Here is a 20,613-nt window from a genome sequence, read left to right on the forward strand (position 1 = left end):
ATCCTCAGCTGGTACGGATTAGGGTTAGGTTTTATTTATTATTATTATTAATTAATTAGTTAATTAGGGTTTTGTTAAATAATAGTTTAATTTAGTTTTAGTTTTATTTTTAGTTTTAATTAGTTTTATTAATACTTTTATAAAATAATAATATAAAAATAATATTTTTATAAAAATAAGTAATTTTATCATTTCTTGTCTCTTTTTATAAATTTTATATTTTAATCTTTTAATTTGTAATTTGTATTTTTATCGTTCGTAATTAGTTTTAAACTTAGTTTTTTCCGTAGTTATTTTATATTCCTATATTTTTAGGCTTTGTTGTAAAATCAATTAAGTGTTTTTTCTTTAGATTAAGATTTAGACGCTTTAGAATTTTACGACGTCGCTTATCGCTTTATTATTTAATAGATTTTAGTGCCTTTTTAAGTAATTGTCGTTTTGGATATAGAATTCCTTTAAGCTTTAATACTTCTAGACGCAAGTTTTAATTTTTAGTTTTTAGACTTTTAAGTTTCGACGCTTTACTTTCATTTTATTATTTTTCGACGGTTTATTTTTTGACGTTTGTTTTTCGACCCCTTATTTTTCGACGCGCTGTTTCTTTCTCACTTCTACGCTCTAGTTTTTAGGACATAGAATTTTCTTTATCTTCTTTAAATTTCGACGAAAAAATTATTTTAAGCGGTTAAATTGATAGACATTCAAAATATTCTGGTTCGTAGTAATAGTTGGATTTGTTAGTGGTGAGTTTTGGGCTTCCGATTTAAAGGGTCCTGGCTACCTGCTGCATCTATTGGCTATTCGAAATGTGGGCAAAATCAGAAAAGTCTATTAATTTGATAACTTATATAATTTTTATCTTTATAACTAATAGGATATTCAGTGAATGCACCGAGCAAAACGTTCACCACCTTTCATACGTTCACCTCCTGTAACTCGATCAAGACATCTAGCCAATATTGTCGCCATTGATTTTTCTTTAGAACCATCATCTAGTCGACCGAGTACTCCAATTCAAATTTCCGATAATCCATTTTTGAACCCGACCTCACAATTGAGAACCCGGAGGATATTCAAGGATGATTCAAAGATCTGAACCACTAATCATTCCTCCTGAACCACAAATCATTCAACAGAGATTGTCGAGGAAGAAACCATTAAATCAGAATCCTCTAGTGATTCAGATTCAACAAATTCAATCATGGAAAATCAGGAACCTCTAAGTATGGAAGATCGAATGAGAGCTACACGCACTGGCCAAGGTCATGCCATTACTCAACCAGACATTAATGCGCCAGATTATGAAATCAAAGGACAAATCCTACACATGGTAACTAATCAATGCCAATTTAGTGGTACGCCAAAAGAAGATCCAAACTAACATTTTCGAACCTTTAATAGGATCTGTACTCTATTTAAAATCAAAGAAATTGAGGATGAACAGATCTATCTCATGTTATTTTCCCTGGACTTTAAAGGGAGAAGCCAAAGATTGGTTAGAATCGTTACCTGAAGGAGCGATTGATACATGGGATGTTTTAGTTGAGAAATTTCTTAAAAGATTCCTTCCGGCATCTAAAGCCGTGAGACTTCAAGGAGAAATTGTTACGTTCACACAAAATCCAAATGTAACATTATATGAGGCGTGGACAAGATTCGAAAAATTGTTGAGAGGATGTCCTCAACACGGTTTAGACACTTATCAAATAGTACAAATATTCTACCAAAAATGCGATGTTACTACAAGAAAAGACATTGACACAGCAGCTGGTGGTTCCATTATGAAGAAAACCGCAACAGAAGCTAACAAAATTATTGATAACACAGCATCACACTCACATGAGTGGCACTAAGAAAAAGATATTCTTCGATCATCTAAAGCGGCTAGAGCCGATTCTAGCCATGACTTTGATTCCATTTTTGCAAAGTTAGATGCTTTCGAGAGACGAATGGAGAAGATGACTAAAGATATTCACGCAATACGAATTAGTTGTGAGTAGTATGGAGGACCACATTTGACAAAAGATTGTCTCAGTATTGAACAAACAATGGAACAAGGAGAGAATGTTTCATACATGAACCAAAGGCCTGGAAATAATTATCAAAATAATTATCAACCGCCAAGACCAAACTACAATCAAAATTAGAATTATAACTGAAATGTTTCATACAACAACCAACAAGGTCCTAGCAATCAATAAGTATCTAATAATACTTACAATCAGCAAAGACCTATTTTTCCAAATAAACCACCACAAACCGATGATAAAAAAGCCAAATTTAGAAGATATGATGTCGAAGCTAGTTGAATCTCAAACTCAATTTTTCACATCTCATAAACAAACTAATGAACAAAATGCTCAATCATTTAGAAATCAACAAGCTTCAATCCAAAATCTGGAACAAGAAGTGAGTAACCTAGCAAGGTTAATTGGTGAAAGAAAACCGGGAAGTCTACCTAGTGATACAAATGCTAACCTCCGAAATGAAACAGCTAAAGCCATTACCACAAGAAGTGGTATAACACTTAAACCACCTGAAATAACTGTAATTTCTGATGACTCTATTCCTACTACACAGGAACCACAATCTGAGCAAGATAAGGAAAAAGAACCTGTAGTTGAAAAGGACAATGAAAATAACACAGTTAAGGAAAAGCCTTATGTTAAACCATACCAACCACCACTTCCTTACCTGAGTAAAATGAGAAAAGAAAGACTTGAAGCCGAGCAATCCAAATTCTTGGATATGTTTAAACAAATAAATGTAAATCTTCCTTTCATTGATGTGATTTCAGGAATGCCAAGATATGCTAAATTCCTAAAAGATCTAACCACAAATAGAAAGAAAATGGAAGAACTCTCGGCTGTTACTATGAATGCTAATTGTTCTGCAGTGCTGTTGAATAAACTACCAGAAAAATTATCAGATCCAGAAAGTTTCACAATTCCATGTTTTCTGGGTAGTCGTAATTCAATAGAAACATTGGCAGACTTAGGTTCTAGTAAAAATTTAATGCCATATTCATTATAGCTAAACTAGACCTCAGAAAATTGAAACAAACACGAATAAACATACAACTAGCCGATCGATCAGTAAAATATCCTAGAGGGATAATGGAGAACACGCTAGTTAAAGTTGGTAATTTAGTATTTCCAGTAGACTTTGTTATTCTAGACATAGAAGAAGATTCTCGAGTTCCTCTCATATTAGGAAGACCATTCTTAAACACGGCTAAAGCAATAATAGACGTGTTTGGTAAGAAAATGACCCTAAGTATAGAGGACGAGAGTGTTACCTTTTCTGTTCATAGAGCCATACAACAACCGCAATCTGCAGATGATACATGTTATTATGTTCAACTATAGATTCACAAGCAGAATTATTACAAGAATTTGTAGAATTACAAGGAGCAGGAGAATGTTCTTTAGGAGAAGGAACTGAACCAATTGACAAAGCTGAAATGTTAGCTACACTTATGGCAAATGAATACGAACCAAAAAAGAAGAACTTCAAATGTTAAAAGAAGAAGACAGATATCGATACAAATCATCGATAGAAGAACCTCCGATATTAGAGTTAAAGCCACTTCCAAACCATTTGAAATACGCTTATTTACATGGTGAATCTGAATTACCTGTAATAATATCGTCTTCTCTTACGGAAAATGAAAAATCTCAACTCATTTCTGTGCTAAAAACTCATAAACCAGCTATTGCATGGAAGATTTATGACATTAAAGGCATAAGTCCTTTGTATTGCACACATAAAATCCTTATGAAAGAAGGTCATAAAACATATGTGCAACGACAACGAAGACTAAATTCTAATATGCAAGATGTTGTTAAGAAAGAAATTATTAAACTGCTCGATGCTGGTTTAATTTATCCAATCTCTGATAGTCCATGGGTAAGCCCTGTTCAATGTGTACCTAAGAAGGGTGGCATGACTGTCATCACAAATGAAAAAGATGAGCTTATTCCCACCAGGACTGTAACAGGAAGGTGTGTTTGTATTGATTATAGAAAATTAAATGACGCCACCAGAAATGATCACTTTCCCTTACCTTTCATTGATCAAATGTTGGAAAGGTTAGCTTGGAATAGTTACTATTGTTTTCTTGACGGTTTCTCCGGATACTTTCAAATTCCAATCGCACCCGAGGACCCAAAAAAAAAACCACCTTCAGGTGCCCTTATGGTACTTTTGCTTACAAACGCATGTCATGGAAGTTTTCATGGATGACGGCAATTTTTCAAAGGTGCATGATGGCGATTTTTCACGACATGATAGAGGAATACATGGAAGTTTTCATGGATGACTTTTCAGTCTTCGGTGATACTTTTGAATCATGTCTAGTTAATCTTGAACGAATACTTATTAGATGCGAGCAATCAAATCTAGTACTTAACTGGGAAAAATGCCATTTCATGGTTAAAGAAGGCATCGTTCTTAGTCATAAAATTTCAAAAGAAGGAATTGAAGTGGATAGAGCTAAAGTAGAAGTAATTGCTAAGCTTCTACATCCCACCAATGTTAGAGGAGTTAGAAGTTTTCTAGGGCATGCCAATTTTTACCGACGTTTCATAAAAGACTTCTCTAAAATTGGCACTCCTATGAATAAACTCTTAGAAAAAGATGCCCCATTCATCTTTTCAGATGAATGCATCAAATCTTTTAATATTCTTAAAGAAAAACTCACTAATGCGCCGATCATGATAACTCCAAATTGGAATCTTCCATTTGAACTCATGTGCGATGCAAGTGATTTTGCAATGGGAGCCATTTTAGGACAAATGATTGAAAAACGATTTCAACCTATTTATTACGCTAGTAAGACATTACATGGAGCACAAACGAATTACACAACTACTGAAAAAGAACTCCTTGCTATTGTCATTGCTTTTGACAATTTTCGTTCATATCTCGTTCTAGCAAAAACGGTGGTCTATACTGACCATTCTGCTCTTAGATACCTATTTTCAAAACAAGATGCCAAACTACGATTAATCCATTGGATCTTACTCTTACAAGAGTTCGATATTGAAATCCGAGACAAAAAGGGAGCATAAAATCTCGCAGCTGATCATCTTTCTCGCCTTGAAAATCCTGAATTAGAAGTTCTAAATGAATCGACCATACAAGATAACTTTCCTGATGAATATCTTTTGAAGATCGACTATAGTGAAATTCCATGGTTTGCAGACTTTGCAAACTACTTAGTATGTGGATTCCTTGAAAAAGGGTTGTCGTACCAAAAACGAAAGAAATTATTTAGTGATATAAAACACTATTTTTGGGAAGATCCACATTTATTCAAAAGATGTCATGATGGAATAATACGCCGATGTGTATTCGGAGATGAATCTAGTCAAATCTTAAACCATTATCACACAGGACCAACAGGAGGGCATTATGGGTCTCAACTCACAGCAAGGAAAGTTTACGACGCTGGATTCTATTGGCCTACAATTTTCAAAGACGCACACCTTCTTTGTAAATCCTATGATGCATGTCAAAGGGCCGGAAAATAAGTCAACGTGATAAAATGCCACAAAATGTCATTCAAGTATGTGAAGTATTTGACGTTTGGGGTATTGACTTTATGAGTCCATTTCCAAAATCTCATAATAATCTCTACATTCTCGTTGCCATTGATTAACGATGCACGAGTTGTAGTCAACTTCTTAAAACGTCTTTTTGCAAGGTTCAGAACACCGAAAGCTTTAATAAGTGATCGGGGTACTCATTTTTGTAATAATCAACTTGAGAAAGTTCTCAAAAGATATGGAGTAACTCATAAAATCTCAACCGCTTATCATCCACAAACAAGTAGGCAAGTTGAAAATACCAACCGAGTTAAAAAATGTATTCTAGAGAAAACTGTAGGATCAAATCCAAATGAATGGTCCATGAAATTGGAGGATGCACTCTGGGCTTTTAGAACAGCCTTCAAAACTCCAATTGGAACCACACATTTTAAACTCGTTTACGGAAAAGCATGTCACCTTCCAGTAGAAATTAAGCACAAAGCATTTTGGGCTTTGAAGACGTGTAATCTTGATTTGCATGAAGCTGGACGTTTACGATTAAGTCAACTAAACGAATTAGAAGAATTAAGACATGATGCATATGAAAATTCGTTAATCTATAAGGAAAGAACGAAGAAATGGCGTGATAAAAGAATCAGAAGTTCAAAAGAATTTAAGGAAGGAGACAGAGTTCTTCTTTTCAATTCACAATTCAAGTTATTTCCTGGAAAATTGAAATCAAAATGGTCTGGACCATTCATAGTTAAAAGAGTTTTCCCATACGGAACAATAGAGTTAATAAATTCAAATGGGATTGAATGTAAAGTTAATGGTCACAGAGTTAAACATTACATACATGATCCGATGGAAGTTGATAATGAAGTTAATCACAATTTCGATACCACAGCTAACTAAGTGTGGGGAGAATCAAATATTTTAAGGATAATATAATGTTGTCTAGAGTTAGATTTTCTGTTTTCGTGTAGTTCTCGAGAATGGAATCCGAATGGTCTTTCCCTAGCAGACCCTAAAGAACTAGTCTTCTCCCTCCATTCTGAATTTTTGTGTTTTTAGGTTTTACGAGATGAAGAATTCCTTTGATTTAAACCATGGTCTACTACTACACGCTATGATTACTAAACGTAATAATAACACATTCTCAAGTGAACTGGTATTATTCATAAGAGGAAAAATTGACGAAGTAAGGAAATAACTCAGGAAAGATCATAATAAGATACATTTTGGTAAAGAAAAATCAAAATCCACAACAAAAAGAAGAGCACGACACCTTGAAAGATGTCATAAATGCAGAAAATGGTCACACTAAGGGAAATGTTCGAACAATCAAACACATTCCAATTCTGAATTCGTTACTCTATGCAGAGAAGGACCGTTCATATGTTTAGAAGAAAAGTTGTTGAAAAATTGAGGTTACGCTTATGTAGCAATGGAAAACCAAATCGAACGACTCTCCTATGAGTCGACTAAAGCAGGTCTCTGAGAATTTTATCTCATAGGTAAGTATGTACAGTTTTTATTTTATTTTTATTTATTGCTTTTAACCTTTTGATAATAAATGCTGAATCGTTCTCTATAAAGTATTAAATTGATATTCAATAAAATTAGGTATAATAAACCGAAATTATTGATATCATACAAAAATTTATTCATCACTGTGAAATTTACCGTTTATTCATAATGTATAAATATCTTTAATCAATCAATCCAAAATATTTTAAAAATTCGTCATGAGTAAAATTAGGTAATATAACCGAAATTACTTTACTCAAAAGAGGGACGTGTATTTTTGTTAATATTTGATTGATTAAAATGGGATAAAAGACCAAAAAGTTTTTTATTTTTACCTTGTTTTCTAAATTACTGTATAACTATATTATTTTTAAATATAAGTTTGTAAAACTAATGTATATAAATATTAATAATATTTATATGAACTTTTATTAATATGCAATTTTTAAATTTAAGTTTGGTGTGAATTTAAAAACAAAAATTACTTTATTTCATTAAGTTAAAAAATTGATTTCTAAAATTCTTCGTGCATTGAAGACTAGGTCGTTGAACCGAAATTGCTTTACCCGAGGGCGGGACGAGAAATTTTATCATCATTATTTTTAATTTTGATGATCTAAAGTATGCCAAAAACTTAAAAAAAAAATAAAAAAAAAAAAACCTGTACCCCATGCGATCACATGGGGTTTGCATTGGGAACCCATGCGATCGCATGGGAACCCTGGACTGGTCAGATTCATAAAACTCATCGATCTGCTTCTGTCTCCTCACAATACACAAACAAATACATGAACACACTCCAAAACCATCTCATATTTCACCATTTTTTTCACCAAAATTCACCAAATTTCGTGCTACAATCCGCTATAATCATGCCTTTTCTTGGATTTGAAAAGAAAAAGGTAGAAATTTCACCCCTAAACTCTTAAATTTCCCAATTTTACTGATAATTACAATTAATTGCAATAATCTTAGTTTGATGATTTCTAGCTTAATTAGAGTTAAATTGTTAGTATATTATGCTTGTATAACCTAGATTGATGCTATTTGACATGATTTGAAGCCTTAAACTTCAAAATTTTTAGAAATCTAGGGTTTGTGTTGTTGAGCAATTTGGGGCTTTTTGATATAAATAGGTTATGACCGATTTTTGTTATGAATTATTGCTAAATTAAGTAGTGTAACATGTTTAGGTTACTAAATGATCAAAACTTTGATCCTAAACATGATTTTTGAACATCAAAGTGGATTTTTTAAGTCTAAAATTCATGAACTTGATTAATTTGATATAATTGCCATTTGAAACTTGTTTAATTGCTAGTAATGGTTATTTTAACATGTTATTTGAGATGAATACTTATGAACATTGCATACATTTTCATATATGCTTATTTAAAAAAATGTAGAATTGTTAAAATGATGAAAATGTGTATAAGTTAATATGGATTAAACATGTTATTGTAATTGTTTTAATTTGTTATTTTGCTAACACTAATGCATATTTGGATGCACAAAATTTTGTGTTTAATGTGTTTTGCAAAAATTTACAAACACTGATGGTGGTGGTTCGTCTTCACAACAACCTGAACAAGAACCAGATCAAGAACCACAACCGGAACCACAACCTGAACAACATCACTATGATTAACACCTACCATATTATGAACCGAATCTACACTTTTTTACTGCCTACGTACAATTTCCGCTTCATCAGTTAATAATAAACTCAAGAGTTCATGAACAGGAATTACATCCCAATCTGAGATTTGAGCGAAACTGGATAGATTACCCGACGTACTAAAGTAACAAATTTAAGCTTTACACCAAAAATGTCGAGGTGCCAAGGGAGATAGATTGGGGACCTTTGGAAGAAGTCAACCTAGCTAACTCAATTAGGCTGTTACTAATCCAAAGGTATGTGAACTCTTCTTTTCCTGATTGGGAACGTTTGTTTACCACTCGTAGGCCTGTATATAAGGAGTGGTGTGTTGAATTAATGAGTACTATAGCATTAAATAAGGATGTAGATAATTTAGAAGATATGAGCTTTCTTAGATTTTTACTTGGAGGTAGGATGTACAAGATGTCCATGCTAGACATGGCTAGGGCTTTACAGATTTACACCCCCGCTGAATTATGATCACCTGATTGTACAGCTTTGATTCATGAAGGTGAGAGGGTAGATAGAGATTTTGACGCTAATGCCATATGGAGGCGTATGTCAAACTTTAATGAGTTTAGGCGGGGTGGAAGACACTCCTATTTAGATATTAATAGAGTAGAGCTTCGCATTATACATAGATTTTTATCGAACTCGATTACACAAAGAGGTAGAAACAAGGAGAAAATGACCCTAAACGATTTATTCTACCTCAAGTGCATTCGAGAACCTAGAGGCTTTGTTAATATCCCCTACTGTATTGGTTATTATCTGTCCAAAATGGTGGAAGGTATACAGGAGGGGGGAATAATAGGAGGAGGCATTTTTGTTACTCTCATTAGAGAGTATTTAGGTGTAGATAAATATCGAAGGGGTCCAATGGTCGAGATTGAGGGACAAGCCGAGACTATAGGTCTATCTGTTTATCAAGGTGCAAATGTACTAACTCGAAGACACAATAGGCCACTACCATATCATGGCACCCATCCATAGGTAGAGAGGGGTTCGGATGAGGAGATGGGGGAAGCAGATGACATTAGGAATGTCATTAGGGATAGTTATACTGATGCTTATCAGCATATAGATGAGGTGGAAATGAATAACCATGCTAGGCATCGTCGGTATGAGGAATGGAGAGCCGCAGATGAGTATGAGCAATCTAGACGACGCCAGCATGATAGTTGGGTAGTTCATCAGCACCAAATCATGAGCCAGCTATCATATCAGGTACCACATAACTACATCCCGACTCGACCTGCTTACTATCCACCACATCAGCCTCATATACGACCACCCTTTAACCTGTACGACCCCAACCAAGCCTATCAGAACACCTATCACCAGCCATGGAACCCGAGCGATGACATGAACTAGAATCCATATCCAGATTGATACAGTTCCATTGGTGATTTCTTATTTTTTATCATTTTTATGTTTAAACATATAATATTTTGATATTTTTATGTAATTTTTAACATTTTTATTATTTTGTACTAATATTTCATATTTATAATTTGAAAGTGGGATATTAAGTCTCATTTCAAATTACCATGCATGTTTATATTTGTATTGTATGTATATTGTGAATTGTACACAACAGGGTAAAACAACGCACTTTCAAAGACTGTCATTAAGTTCAGCAAAAGCTGTTAATTTTGACAACAAGATGCAAAATATATGTGAAATAACAACTACAGAAATGAAAAAATGATGTGCACCATTTATCATTCAAACAAATAACAATATGTTTGGAAACTTTGGTAAAATTTAATCATTTTTCTACGCTAATCACCCTCAATAATTTAAATTGTTACTGATTTCTTGCAAATGAGGCATTGCAAGATCTTAAGTGTGGGAAGGGATTAAATTCTTTCGTTTTAAACATTTGACTTATACACTTGGTTTAATAGCCACCGTTAAATTACTAGTAAAGCAGTAGTTGTATTAGAATCTAGTGCTCTCTGATAATAAAGAACAGCCCTAGTCTTATATACTGACTACCAACTTCTAGTAAAATATTTAAAAAAATTTCAAATAAATGAACTCAAAATCATGTTTATACATATTTAAGAACGATAAAACTAGGTGTTAACACTGAAATTATTGTTACCTCGGAAAGGACATAAATTGAGAAACAACCTAAAACGCTTGAATTCATTTAAAATGGAATAGAAGAGAATAAAAAGGCAAAGAAATAAAAATAAAAGCCAAGTGTGGGAAAAATTTACCAAGTTATTTAGAACATATATCACATATTTTTGTACAAATAATTGAAGATACTTTTGTTTTAGACGATATTAATCAATTTTACCCAGTTTATTGTAATATAAATGGAATGTAAAAGGAAGTAAAGTCTTCCGAGAAAAAGACACGCACTTCTTGATTTCGGTCAGAAAGTTGTCGTCCAGACCAGTTGTAGAGTCTACGAAAAACCTTGAAAAATTTTCTCGAAAATCAGGTGGAAATCCACGGACCTCAGCATCAAACAGGGTCGCCAAGTGGTCAGACTTATCCTAACTATGAGAGGATCTGTCTCGTACAATGGGGAGGCACCGTGCAAATTAGCTTATACGACTAATGAATCAGATCTCCAGAAAGGATAATCTCCTTAAAAATCAAAAATAAGCTTTTAAGCCTGATATTACTCAATCCTTGAGATTGACTTTAAAAGATTGAGAATTACAAACTCATGGAATTCGATGATATCTAAACTCGAGCATGAACGAGAAAATATTTTGATCAAAATTATAAACCGATTTGTTTTCTGAAAACCCATTTTCAATGCGTTCATTACCATTGAACGTAAAATCCTAAGAATTCATCGAAATTCATTAGGTCACCTGAACCAAATCGGGTGTCAACTGTAAGAACGGTGGTTGTATAGCATGGTCGAAGGCAGGACCTTGTGCCAGACCGAAAAATTATAGGGTGAACTTTGCTATTGCTCCTACAAAGGATAGTAATTGCATCCGACACGTTTTTGGACCATGGTCATCTGCATGTCATTAGACATCGCCTTAACAGTTGCTTGTTCAACCCTTTCCTTTACAACCGGATGGTAGTTTACCGAAAGGTAATATACGGAGCAAGTATACTGGACGTGTTGCTTTCCTAATACAAGGTTAGCAAGTAGGTGACACAAAACCATAAGTTTTGAGCTAAAATTTTCAAATCTGAAACCCACAAAACCCAAAAAAATATTTTGCAAACACCGGTGAAGGGTTATTCCGAAAAACTTATTTAGGGTAAAAACTAGATTGAATTTTCAAAAGATCAAATGTTTTCATAAAGATCCAATTTTCTAAAGGATCTAAATTTTCATATTCATGTGGGATTGTAAACCACAATGTTACTATCATTGTTCATACCACCGTATAAAAATCACTGATGTACAAAGTGTGAAGAATAAAGAAGTGATTCTAGTAAAGTTTTATTCAAGTTCTATATTGCTTAAGGACAAGCAACGCTCAAGTGTGGGAATATTTGATAATGCTAAAAACGAACATATATTTTATAGCATTATCCTTCTAGAAAGACAAGCTTTTAGTTGCAATTGTTATATTCTCAAGTAATATTCGTTTAAATAATAAAAGGTGAAGACAAAAGACAGATTCGACGATTTGAAGATGCAAATGACCAAAAAGCTAAAAAGTACAAGTTACAATCCAAGTGGTTCAATTTATTGATGAGAAACATCTAAAAATGACAAGAGTACAAGCCGCAAAATGCAAAGTACAAGATATTAAATTGTACGAAAGGACGTTCGAAAATCCGGAACCGGGACCTGAACCGAGTATCAACGCGCGATGCAACGGACCTAAAATTACATGTCAACGATACACAAGAATATAATATAATATATATAATTATATAAAATTATATATATTATATTATATATTAAATAAATCGCAGCAGCCCACGTTTTGGAACCATTTGCAGCTGGACAGCCTGTCCATGTGATCGCATGGCCTGGGTGCCTTATTCCCATGCGATCGCATGGCACCCAGAACCTGGCCACATCTATAAATAGCAATCGAATTCGGACGAGAGGAGTACACCTTCATCACTGATCTCTTACTCTCTCTCAATATATTTATATTTATATTTTATAATTATAATTTTAATATTAATATTAAGTTAATAATAATAATAAGGTTATAGTGTCGAATGTTTTAAGGTTTTGTAAGTCGAAACTCTATCCGTGTAACGCTACGCGATTAATACTCATTGTAAGTTATGTTCAACCTTTTTACATTAAAGTCTCGTAGCTAAGTTATTATTATGCTTATTTAAGCCGAAGTAATCGTGACGTGGGACTAAATATTAAAGACGGGGTTATTGGGCTTTGGACCATAATTGGGGTTTGGACAAAAGACCGACACTTGTGAAAATTGGACTATGGGCTATTAATGGGCTTTATATTAATTAAATGATATCTCATTGATTTAATATAGAGATTTACAATTTGACGTATCTATATATAACCACATATGCCTGACTGGGTACGGTGGGCAGGATATTTATGAATACTAATAATTATTCATTTGACCGGACAAAGAGATAGATTAATAGTCACTGGATTCATTAAAACAGGGGTGGATTACATTCAAGGGTAATTGGTGTAATTGTTAACAAAGTATTAAAACCTTGGATTACACGCAGTCGATAACCTGGTGTATTCATTAAACAAAGTATTAAGACCTTGTTACAGTTTCAATCCCCAATTAGTTGGAATATTTGACTTCGGGTATAAGGTTAATTTGGCGAAGACTCTCGCACTTTATTATTATGACCGATGGACTATTATGGACAAAACCAGATGGACATATCAAATAATCCAGGACAAAGGACAATTAACCCATGATAATAAATTAAAATCAACACGTCAAACATCATGATTACGGAAGTTTAAATAAGCATAATTCCTTTATTTTATATCTCATCGCACTTTTATTTATTGTCATTTTATTTATCGTACTTTAAAGTATTGCACTTTTAATTATTGTATTTTTATTTTACCGCACTTTTAATTATCTTCATTTACTTTACGCTTTAAATTAAGTCATATTTATATTTAATATTTTACATTAATTTTTAATTGTGATTTAAGTTCTAAAATCGACAAACCGGTCATTAAATAGTAAAACCCCCTTTATAATAATAATAATATTACTTATATATATTTTTATACAAATATAGCTTAAAATAAATATAACGTTAAACTTAGCCAGCTCCCTGTGGAACGAACCGAATTTACTAAAAACTACACTACTCTACGATTAGATACACTGCCTATAAGTGTTGTAGCAAGGTTTAAGTATATCCATTCTATAAATAAATAAATAACTTGTGTAAAATTGTATCGTATTTAATAGTATTTCGTAGTAAAATATAATCTATTTTGTACTACCCCTCGCACACATCAACTATTTTTGATGCTGCTGCCGGGGAATCCGAAAGCGAAACGCTATAAAAAAAAATTTAGTTTTTAAGTTATTTTTGTAAAAATATTTTTATATAAGTTTTGAATATCAAAAATGCAAAAACATATAAAAAAGTATATATCTCTATATTTTTATGTGTTTAAATTAAAAAGTTATTAATTTACAAAAACTAATAAGTATTTTTTTTAAATATAAGTTTTATTTTATTTTCTATAAATTAAAAACAGAATATAAATATAAAAAAAATAAGTAAAACTGAAAACGGGCCTGGTACTATAGCAGCCCAAACAATCTGGCCTGGAACTCGAAGCCATGCGATTGCATGGCCAGAACAAAGAAACCTCATGCGGTCGCATGAGGTGATTTGACAGGTCTGAATCCTCAGCTGGTACGGATTAGGGTTAGGTTTTATTTATTATTATTATTAATTAATTAGTTAATTAGGGTTTTGTTAAATAATAGTTTAATTTAGTTTTATTTTTAGTTTTAATTAGTTTTATTAAGTTTAATAAGTTTTATTAATACTTTTATAAAATAATAATATAAAAATAATATTTTTATAAAAATAAGTAATTTTATCATTTTTTTCTCTTTTTATAAATCGTATATTTTAATCTTTTAATTTGTAATTTGTATTTTTATCGTTCGTAATTAATTTTAAATTTACTTTTTGCCGTAGTTATTTTATATTCCTAGATTTTTAGGCTTTGTCGTAAAATCCCTTAAGTGCTTTTTCTTTAGATTAAGATTTAGACGCTTTTGAATTTTACGACGTTGCTTATCGCTTTATTATTTAATAGATTTTAGTGCCTTTTTAAGTAATTGCCATTTTGGATATAGAATTCCTTTAAGCTTTAATACTTCTAGACGCAAGTTTTAATTTTTTGTTTTAAGACTTTTAAGTTTCGACGCTTTACTTTCTTTTTATTATTTTTTGACGGTTTGTTTTTCGACGGTTTATTTTTCGACGGTTTGTACAACAGTGGCTTCCTGATGAACATTCTAAGATGGATCAGTTTGTGGAAATGATCTTGGCAGAATACAGATCATTGGTAAGAATGGTACCTTCGTTACCTAAAGCCTTTACCATAGCCAAAATGGTGGAAGGAGGTACTAAGGCGGCCAAAGAGAGTCAAAACGAACCAGTGACGCAACCCAAGCAAGCGTCAAGTAAAGGTAGTTTTAAATCAAAGAAGTCTCATGGTGGTCAATAAAAGGGAAGATTTTCTGAAAGTGGTAGTAGTTCGAACCAGAGGGTGTGGTGCAATGGTTGTAAATCGACTCATGCGGGTCCTTGTACTAATTTGACAAAGAGGTGCATGCGGTGCGGAGTAATGGATCATGATATTCAGGCTTGCTCATTCAAAGAAAATGTTTGCTGGAATTGCCATAAATCAGGGCACAGATCAGTTGATTGTCCATCTGCGAGAAAGATGAGTTCTGGGGTAGGGTCAGGAGCAAGGACATCGTCAGTCGGAGGATCCCCTGCTTCTTCAACTGGACAGAAGCGAAAGAATCCTCCACCACCTGAAGCAAGAGCCTTTTACATATCGGTTGATACAGCTACTGAAACTGACGATGTGATTACCGGTATGTTTCTAATAAATTCTTCGCCGGCTCGTGTGTTATTTGATTGTGGAGCGAATCGCTCTTTTATGTCTGTTACATTATGTGATAAGTTGAAATTTCCTATCAACGTATTATCTGAACCTATAAGAATAGAAGTGGGTGATGGTAGAACGGTCCTAGTCACAACCTCTATGTCGGAGTAACCATCGAAATAGATGGGAGTGAATTCCCTATGACTTGTCTTGTTATGCCTATACCGAGCTTTGATGTCGTATTAGGTATGGATTGGTTAAGCCGCCATAAAGCAAGTATAAAATGTGATAAGAAAATAATTTATTTTCCTTTGGCCGATGAGACACGTGTTGTGGCCCGAGGTGAACGGGGCAGGTTTAATTGTCCGTTAATTTCAATGATGAAAGCTAAGAAATCGTTAGCCACAGGATGTGATTCGTTTCTAGCATATGTAATCGATGCAAAGAAAGAGAAGAAATTTGTGTCCGATATCCCGATAGTGTTCGAATTCCCAGAAGTATTTCCTGATGAATTATCGGGCTAACCGCCAGTAAGAGAGGTAGAGTACAAGATTGAATTATTGCCGGGTTCTACACACCAGTGGCAAAAGCTCTGTATCGATTAGCACCGTTCGAGATTCGTGATATGATGTCACAAATTCAGGAGTTGCTAGATCGTGGGTTTATTCGACCAAGTTCTTCGCCATGGGGTGCTCTAGTGTTTTTCATGAAGAAGAAAGACGGAACTCTCCATATGTGCATTGCTTACCGAGAACTAAATAAAAGAACAGTGAAGAACAAGTACCCGTTGCCAAGAATTGATGATCTGTTTGATCAGCTACAAGGGGCATCGTACTTCTCTAAAATTGATCTACGATCAGGTTATCACCAGGTTCGAGTAGCCGAGGAGGATATTCCAAAGACAGCTTTTCGTACAAGATACGGTCATTACGAGTTTTTCGTTATTCCATTTGGGTTGACAAATGCGCCAGAAATATTCATTGATTTAATGAATCGGGTGTGCCGACAGTTTCTCGACAAATTCGTGATAGTATTTATCGATGATATTTTAATTTATTCAAAAATAGAAGCCGAGCACGCTACACATCCGAGGCAAGTGTTAGAACTATTGAAACGAGAAAGTTTGTACGCCAAATTTTCTAAATGTGAGTTCTGGTTAATAGAAGTGCAGTTTTTGGGTCACGTTATCTGCCAAGAGGTATCAAAGTCGATCCATCTAAAATAGAAGCGATAATGAATTGGAATTCACCGAAGACTCTGACAGAGATTAAGAGTCTTCTGGGTTTAGCCGGTTACTACCGAAGGTTTATTAAAGATTTCTCAAAGATAGCGGGTCCATTGACCAAGTTAACCCGGAAAGATGTAACTTTTCGATGGAGCGATGAACAAGAAAATGCCTTCCAGACATTGAAACGGTTGTTTTGTCAAGCTCCAGTTTTAGCGTTACTTGAGGGTACAGAAGATTTTATTGTGTATTGTGATGCGTCATTTAGCCGGATTGGGTTGTGTGTTAATGCAGTGAGAGAAAGTTATTGCCTATGCCTCAAGACAGTTGAAAACTCATGAGATAAATTATCCGACACATGATCTAGAGTTGGCTGCAGTTGTATTTGTAAAAAAATTCTGGAGACATTACCTTTACGACACTCATTGAGTGATTTGTACCCACCATAAGAGTCTTCAGCATATCTTTTAACAGAAAGAGTTAAACATGCGTCAGAGACGATGGCAAGAATTAATTAAAGATTATGATTGTGAGATTTGTTATCATCAAGGAATGGTAAATGTTGTTGCAGATGCTTTGAGTCGAAAGAAATCCATCGACAATATGAAATTCATGTGAATTAAGATTGTTTCAGACTTAATTGATCGATTAAAGATAACACAATTAGAAGCCTTGAATGATGAACATTTGAAATCTGAGATATTATTGAAGCGAAAAGTGGATTTAATTGACGATTCCCATGGATTAAAGACTTTTAGTAAGAGAATTTGGGTTCCTTTGCTAGGAGGATTGAGGGATTTAATCTTGAATGAAGCGCACAAATCAAGATTGTCTATCCATCCTGGAAGTACGAAGGTGTATCATGACTTGAAACCTTTATATTGGTGGCCAACAATGAAGAAAGATACCGCGCGTTACGTGGAAAAGTGTCATATATGCGCCCAAGTAAAAGCTGAACATCTGAAACCTTACAGGTCATTACTGAGACAACCCGTCCTAATCCATCTGGACGAATACATTACATTTGATTACATCGCGAGGTACTTGACCTCTATATGATACATTTTACAAATATTGCATTCTTTTTTTAAAAGACAAACTTTCATTACATCGAAAGTTGACGGCATGCATACCATTTCATAATATATCCAACTATAATTGACTTAGTAATAATCTTGATGAACTCAATGACAAGAATGCAACGTATTTTGAAATATGTCATGAATGACTCCAAGTAATATCTCTAAAATGAGCAAATGCACAGCGGAAGATTTCTTTCATACCTGAGAATAAACAGGCTTTCAAGTGTCAACCAAAAGGTTGGTGAGTTCATTAGTTTAACATAATCATTCATTTCCATTAATTTAATAGACCACAAGAATTTCATTTTCAGTTCTCATAAATATACGTCCCATGCATAGAGACAAAAATCATTCATATGGTGAACACCTGGTAACCGACATTAACAAGATTCATATAAGAATATCCCCTATCATTCCGGGAAATCCTTCGGACATGATAAAAACGAATTCGAAGTACTAAAGCATCTGGTATTTTGGATGGGGTTCGTTCGGCCCAATAGATCTTTCTTTAGGATTCGCGTCAATTAGTAGATCGGTTTACTAATTCTTAAGCTACCAAGCAAAAGGGGCATATTCGGCTTCGATCATTCACCCATATAATGTAGTTTCAATTACTTGTATCTATTTCGTAAAATATTTATAAAAATAGCGCATGTATTCTCAGTCCCAAAAATATATATTGCAAAAGCATTTAAAAAAGGAGTAATGAAACTCACCATACTGTATTTCGTAGTAAAAATACATATAACGTCATTGAACAAGTGCAAGATTGGCCTCGGATTCACGAACCTAAATTAATTATATATATATATATATATATATATATATATACATATATATATATATACATATATATATATACATATATATATATATATACATATATATATACATATACATATATATATATATATATATATACATATATATATATATATATATACATATACATATATATATATATACATATACATATATATATATATATATATATATATATATATATATATGTTGGTCAATATTTGTCTATCAATTTAGGTCAAGTAATAGTGTACTACAATCCTAATGCTCGAGACTAATATGCAAAAGTCAACAAAAGTCAATTTGACTTAAAATGATTCCCAAAATTTATACATGATTATTATATAGTTTAAATATCAATGTTTTATATTTTTAAATATTTTTAAAAGATTTATTAGAGTAAATAATATTATTCATTTATTAATAAATACGTAAAACTTTATATAAAAAGTTCATTAATATTATAAAAAATATTATGATAGGTTTTATTAAGGTAAATATATTATTTGTATTACATATTTATTTGATAAAAAAACATTGATAATAATAATAAGTAAAAGTTGTATTATTTTGTAATAATAATAATTATTATTCTATTAATAAAAATATCAATATTTATATTCACTAAAAAAATGATATTATGATAAAATGATAATTCTAATTATAATAACTTTAATATTTACGATACTTTTTAATATTAACTTTAAAATAATAATTTTATTTAAAATGATAATAATAATGATATTTTATAATAACAATGACATTTCATTTAAAATAATAATTTTTGTTAAAATGATAGTTTTAATACCAACGATACTTTTAATAATAATATTATTAATAAAAATAATAAGAATGATAATTTTATCTAAATCAATATCTTACAATATTTTAATTTTCATCAGGATACCCATACTCATTAATCCCTAATCGATTCATTTAATAGCTTTTAATCGTCTTTTATATCGCGTTAATGTTAATGATAATAATAGTAATCATATTAATTAGGTGTTACTAATAATAGTTTTTAATTATAATAATACTAATGATAATAAATATTATAATAATATTAATGATAATATTAATTATAACTTTAACTATAATAACGATAATAATAAAAATAACAATTTTTAATGATAATACTACTTATTGATAATAATAATAATAATAATAATAATAATAATAATAATAATAATAATAATAATAATAATATTAATAATAATAATAATAATAATAATGATTAGATAAAAACTATAACAACGATAATAACGACGATAATAATAATCATTTTTATTAATAATACAAAACTTCAATTGATTAAAACTTCTAACCCGTTCATCGAAACCATTCGATATCTAAATGAAAAGTTCTTAATTTTTCGCTAGTTTTCCAACGACATGCATATCTTATATCTTATCTCAACCGTATATGTAACTAATTCAGGATTCAACATAACCTAACTAAAGGCAATATCAAAAGTACAAGCATGCATAATCCTATATTCTCGAGCACTAGTCAGGGATACACTATTAGTATGTAAAAATTAAATTATGAGTACTCACGTATCAATATTGAGATTCAATATTGCAGGAAAGGTACGTAGACGCAACGGAGATGATAAACACTAGATTGACCTTACGAGCATACCCATGAACCATACCCATCACCTCCATAGCTATAACCTATAATTCCCTTAGCCCTATCCTACTCGAAAACCAGTTTTAAAAATAACCCACTCA

General features: G+C 32.4%; 2 protein-coding genes and 1 non-coding gene across 3 annotated transcripts; 2 read left to right on the forward strand and 1 right to left on the reverse strand.

The window, feature by feature from the left end:
* Nucleotides 1–1,589: 1,589 nt before the first annotated feature.
* LOC139846038 (small nucleolar RNA R71) lies at nt 1,590–1,696 on the reverse strand. The gene has a single exon (XR_011758785.1). It is a non-coding gene; the product is annotated as a small nucleolar RNA R71 (small nucleolar RNA).
* A 13,806-nt stretch (nt 1,697–15,502) lies between these two features.
* Nucleotides 15,503–16,293, forward strand: LOC139841325 (uncharacterized). The gene is made up of 2 exons (XM_071831548.1): nt 15,503–15,902; nt 16,016–16,293. The coding sequence occupies exons 1-2, from the start codon at nt 15,503–15,505 to the stop codon at nt 16,291–16,293; spliced, it is 678 nt and encodes a 225-aa protein (XP_071687649.1).
* A 104-nt stretch (nt 16,294–16,397) lies between these two features.
* Nucleotides 16,398–17,335, forward strand: LOC139841326 (uncharacterized mitochondrial protein AtMg00860-like). The gene is made up of 2 exons (XM_071831549.1): nt 16,398–16,549; nt 16,933–17,335. Exons 1-2 carry the CDS (start codon nt 16,398–16,400, stop codon nt 17,333–17,335), a joined length of 555 nt encoding a protein of 184 aa, XP_071687650.1.
* The last annotated feature ends 3,278 nt before the right edge of the window (nt 17,336–20,613 follow it).

Source organism: Rutidosis leptorrhynchoides, chromosome 4 (assembly GCF_046630445.1).
Source record: "Rutidosis leptorrhynchoides isolate AG116_Rl617_1_P2 chromosome 4, CSIRO_AGI_Rlap_v1, whole genome shotgun sequence".
In the NCBI taxonomy this organism is placed as follows: domain Eukaryota; kingdom Viridiplantae; phylum Streptophyta; class Magnoliopsida; order Asterales; family Asteraceae; genus Rutidosis; species Rutidosis leptorrhynchoides.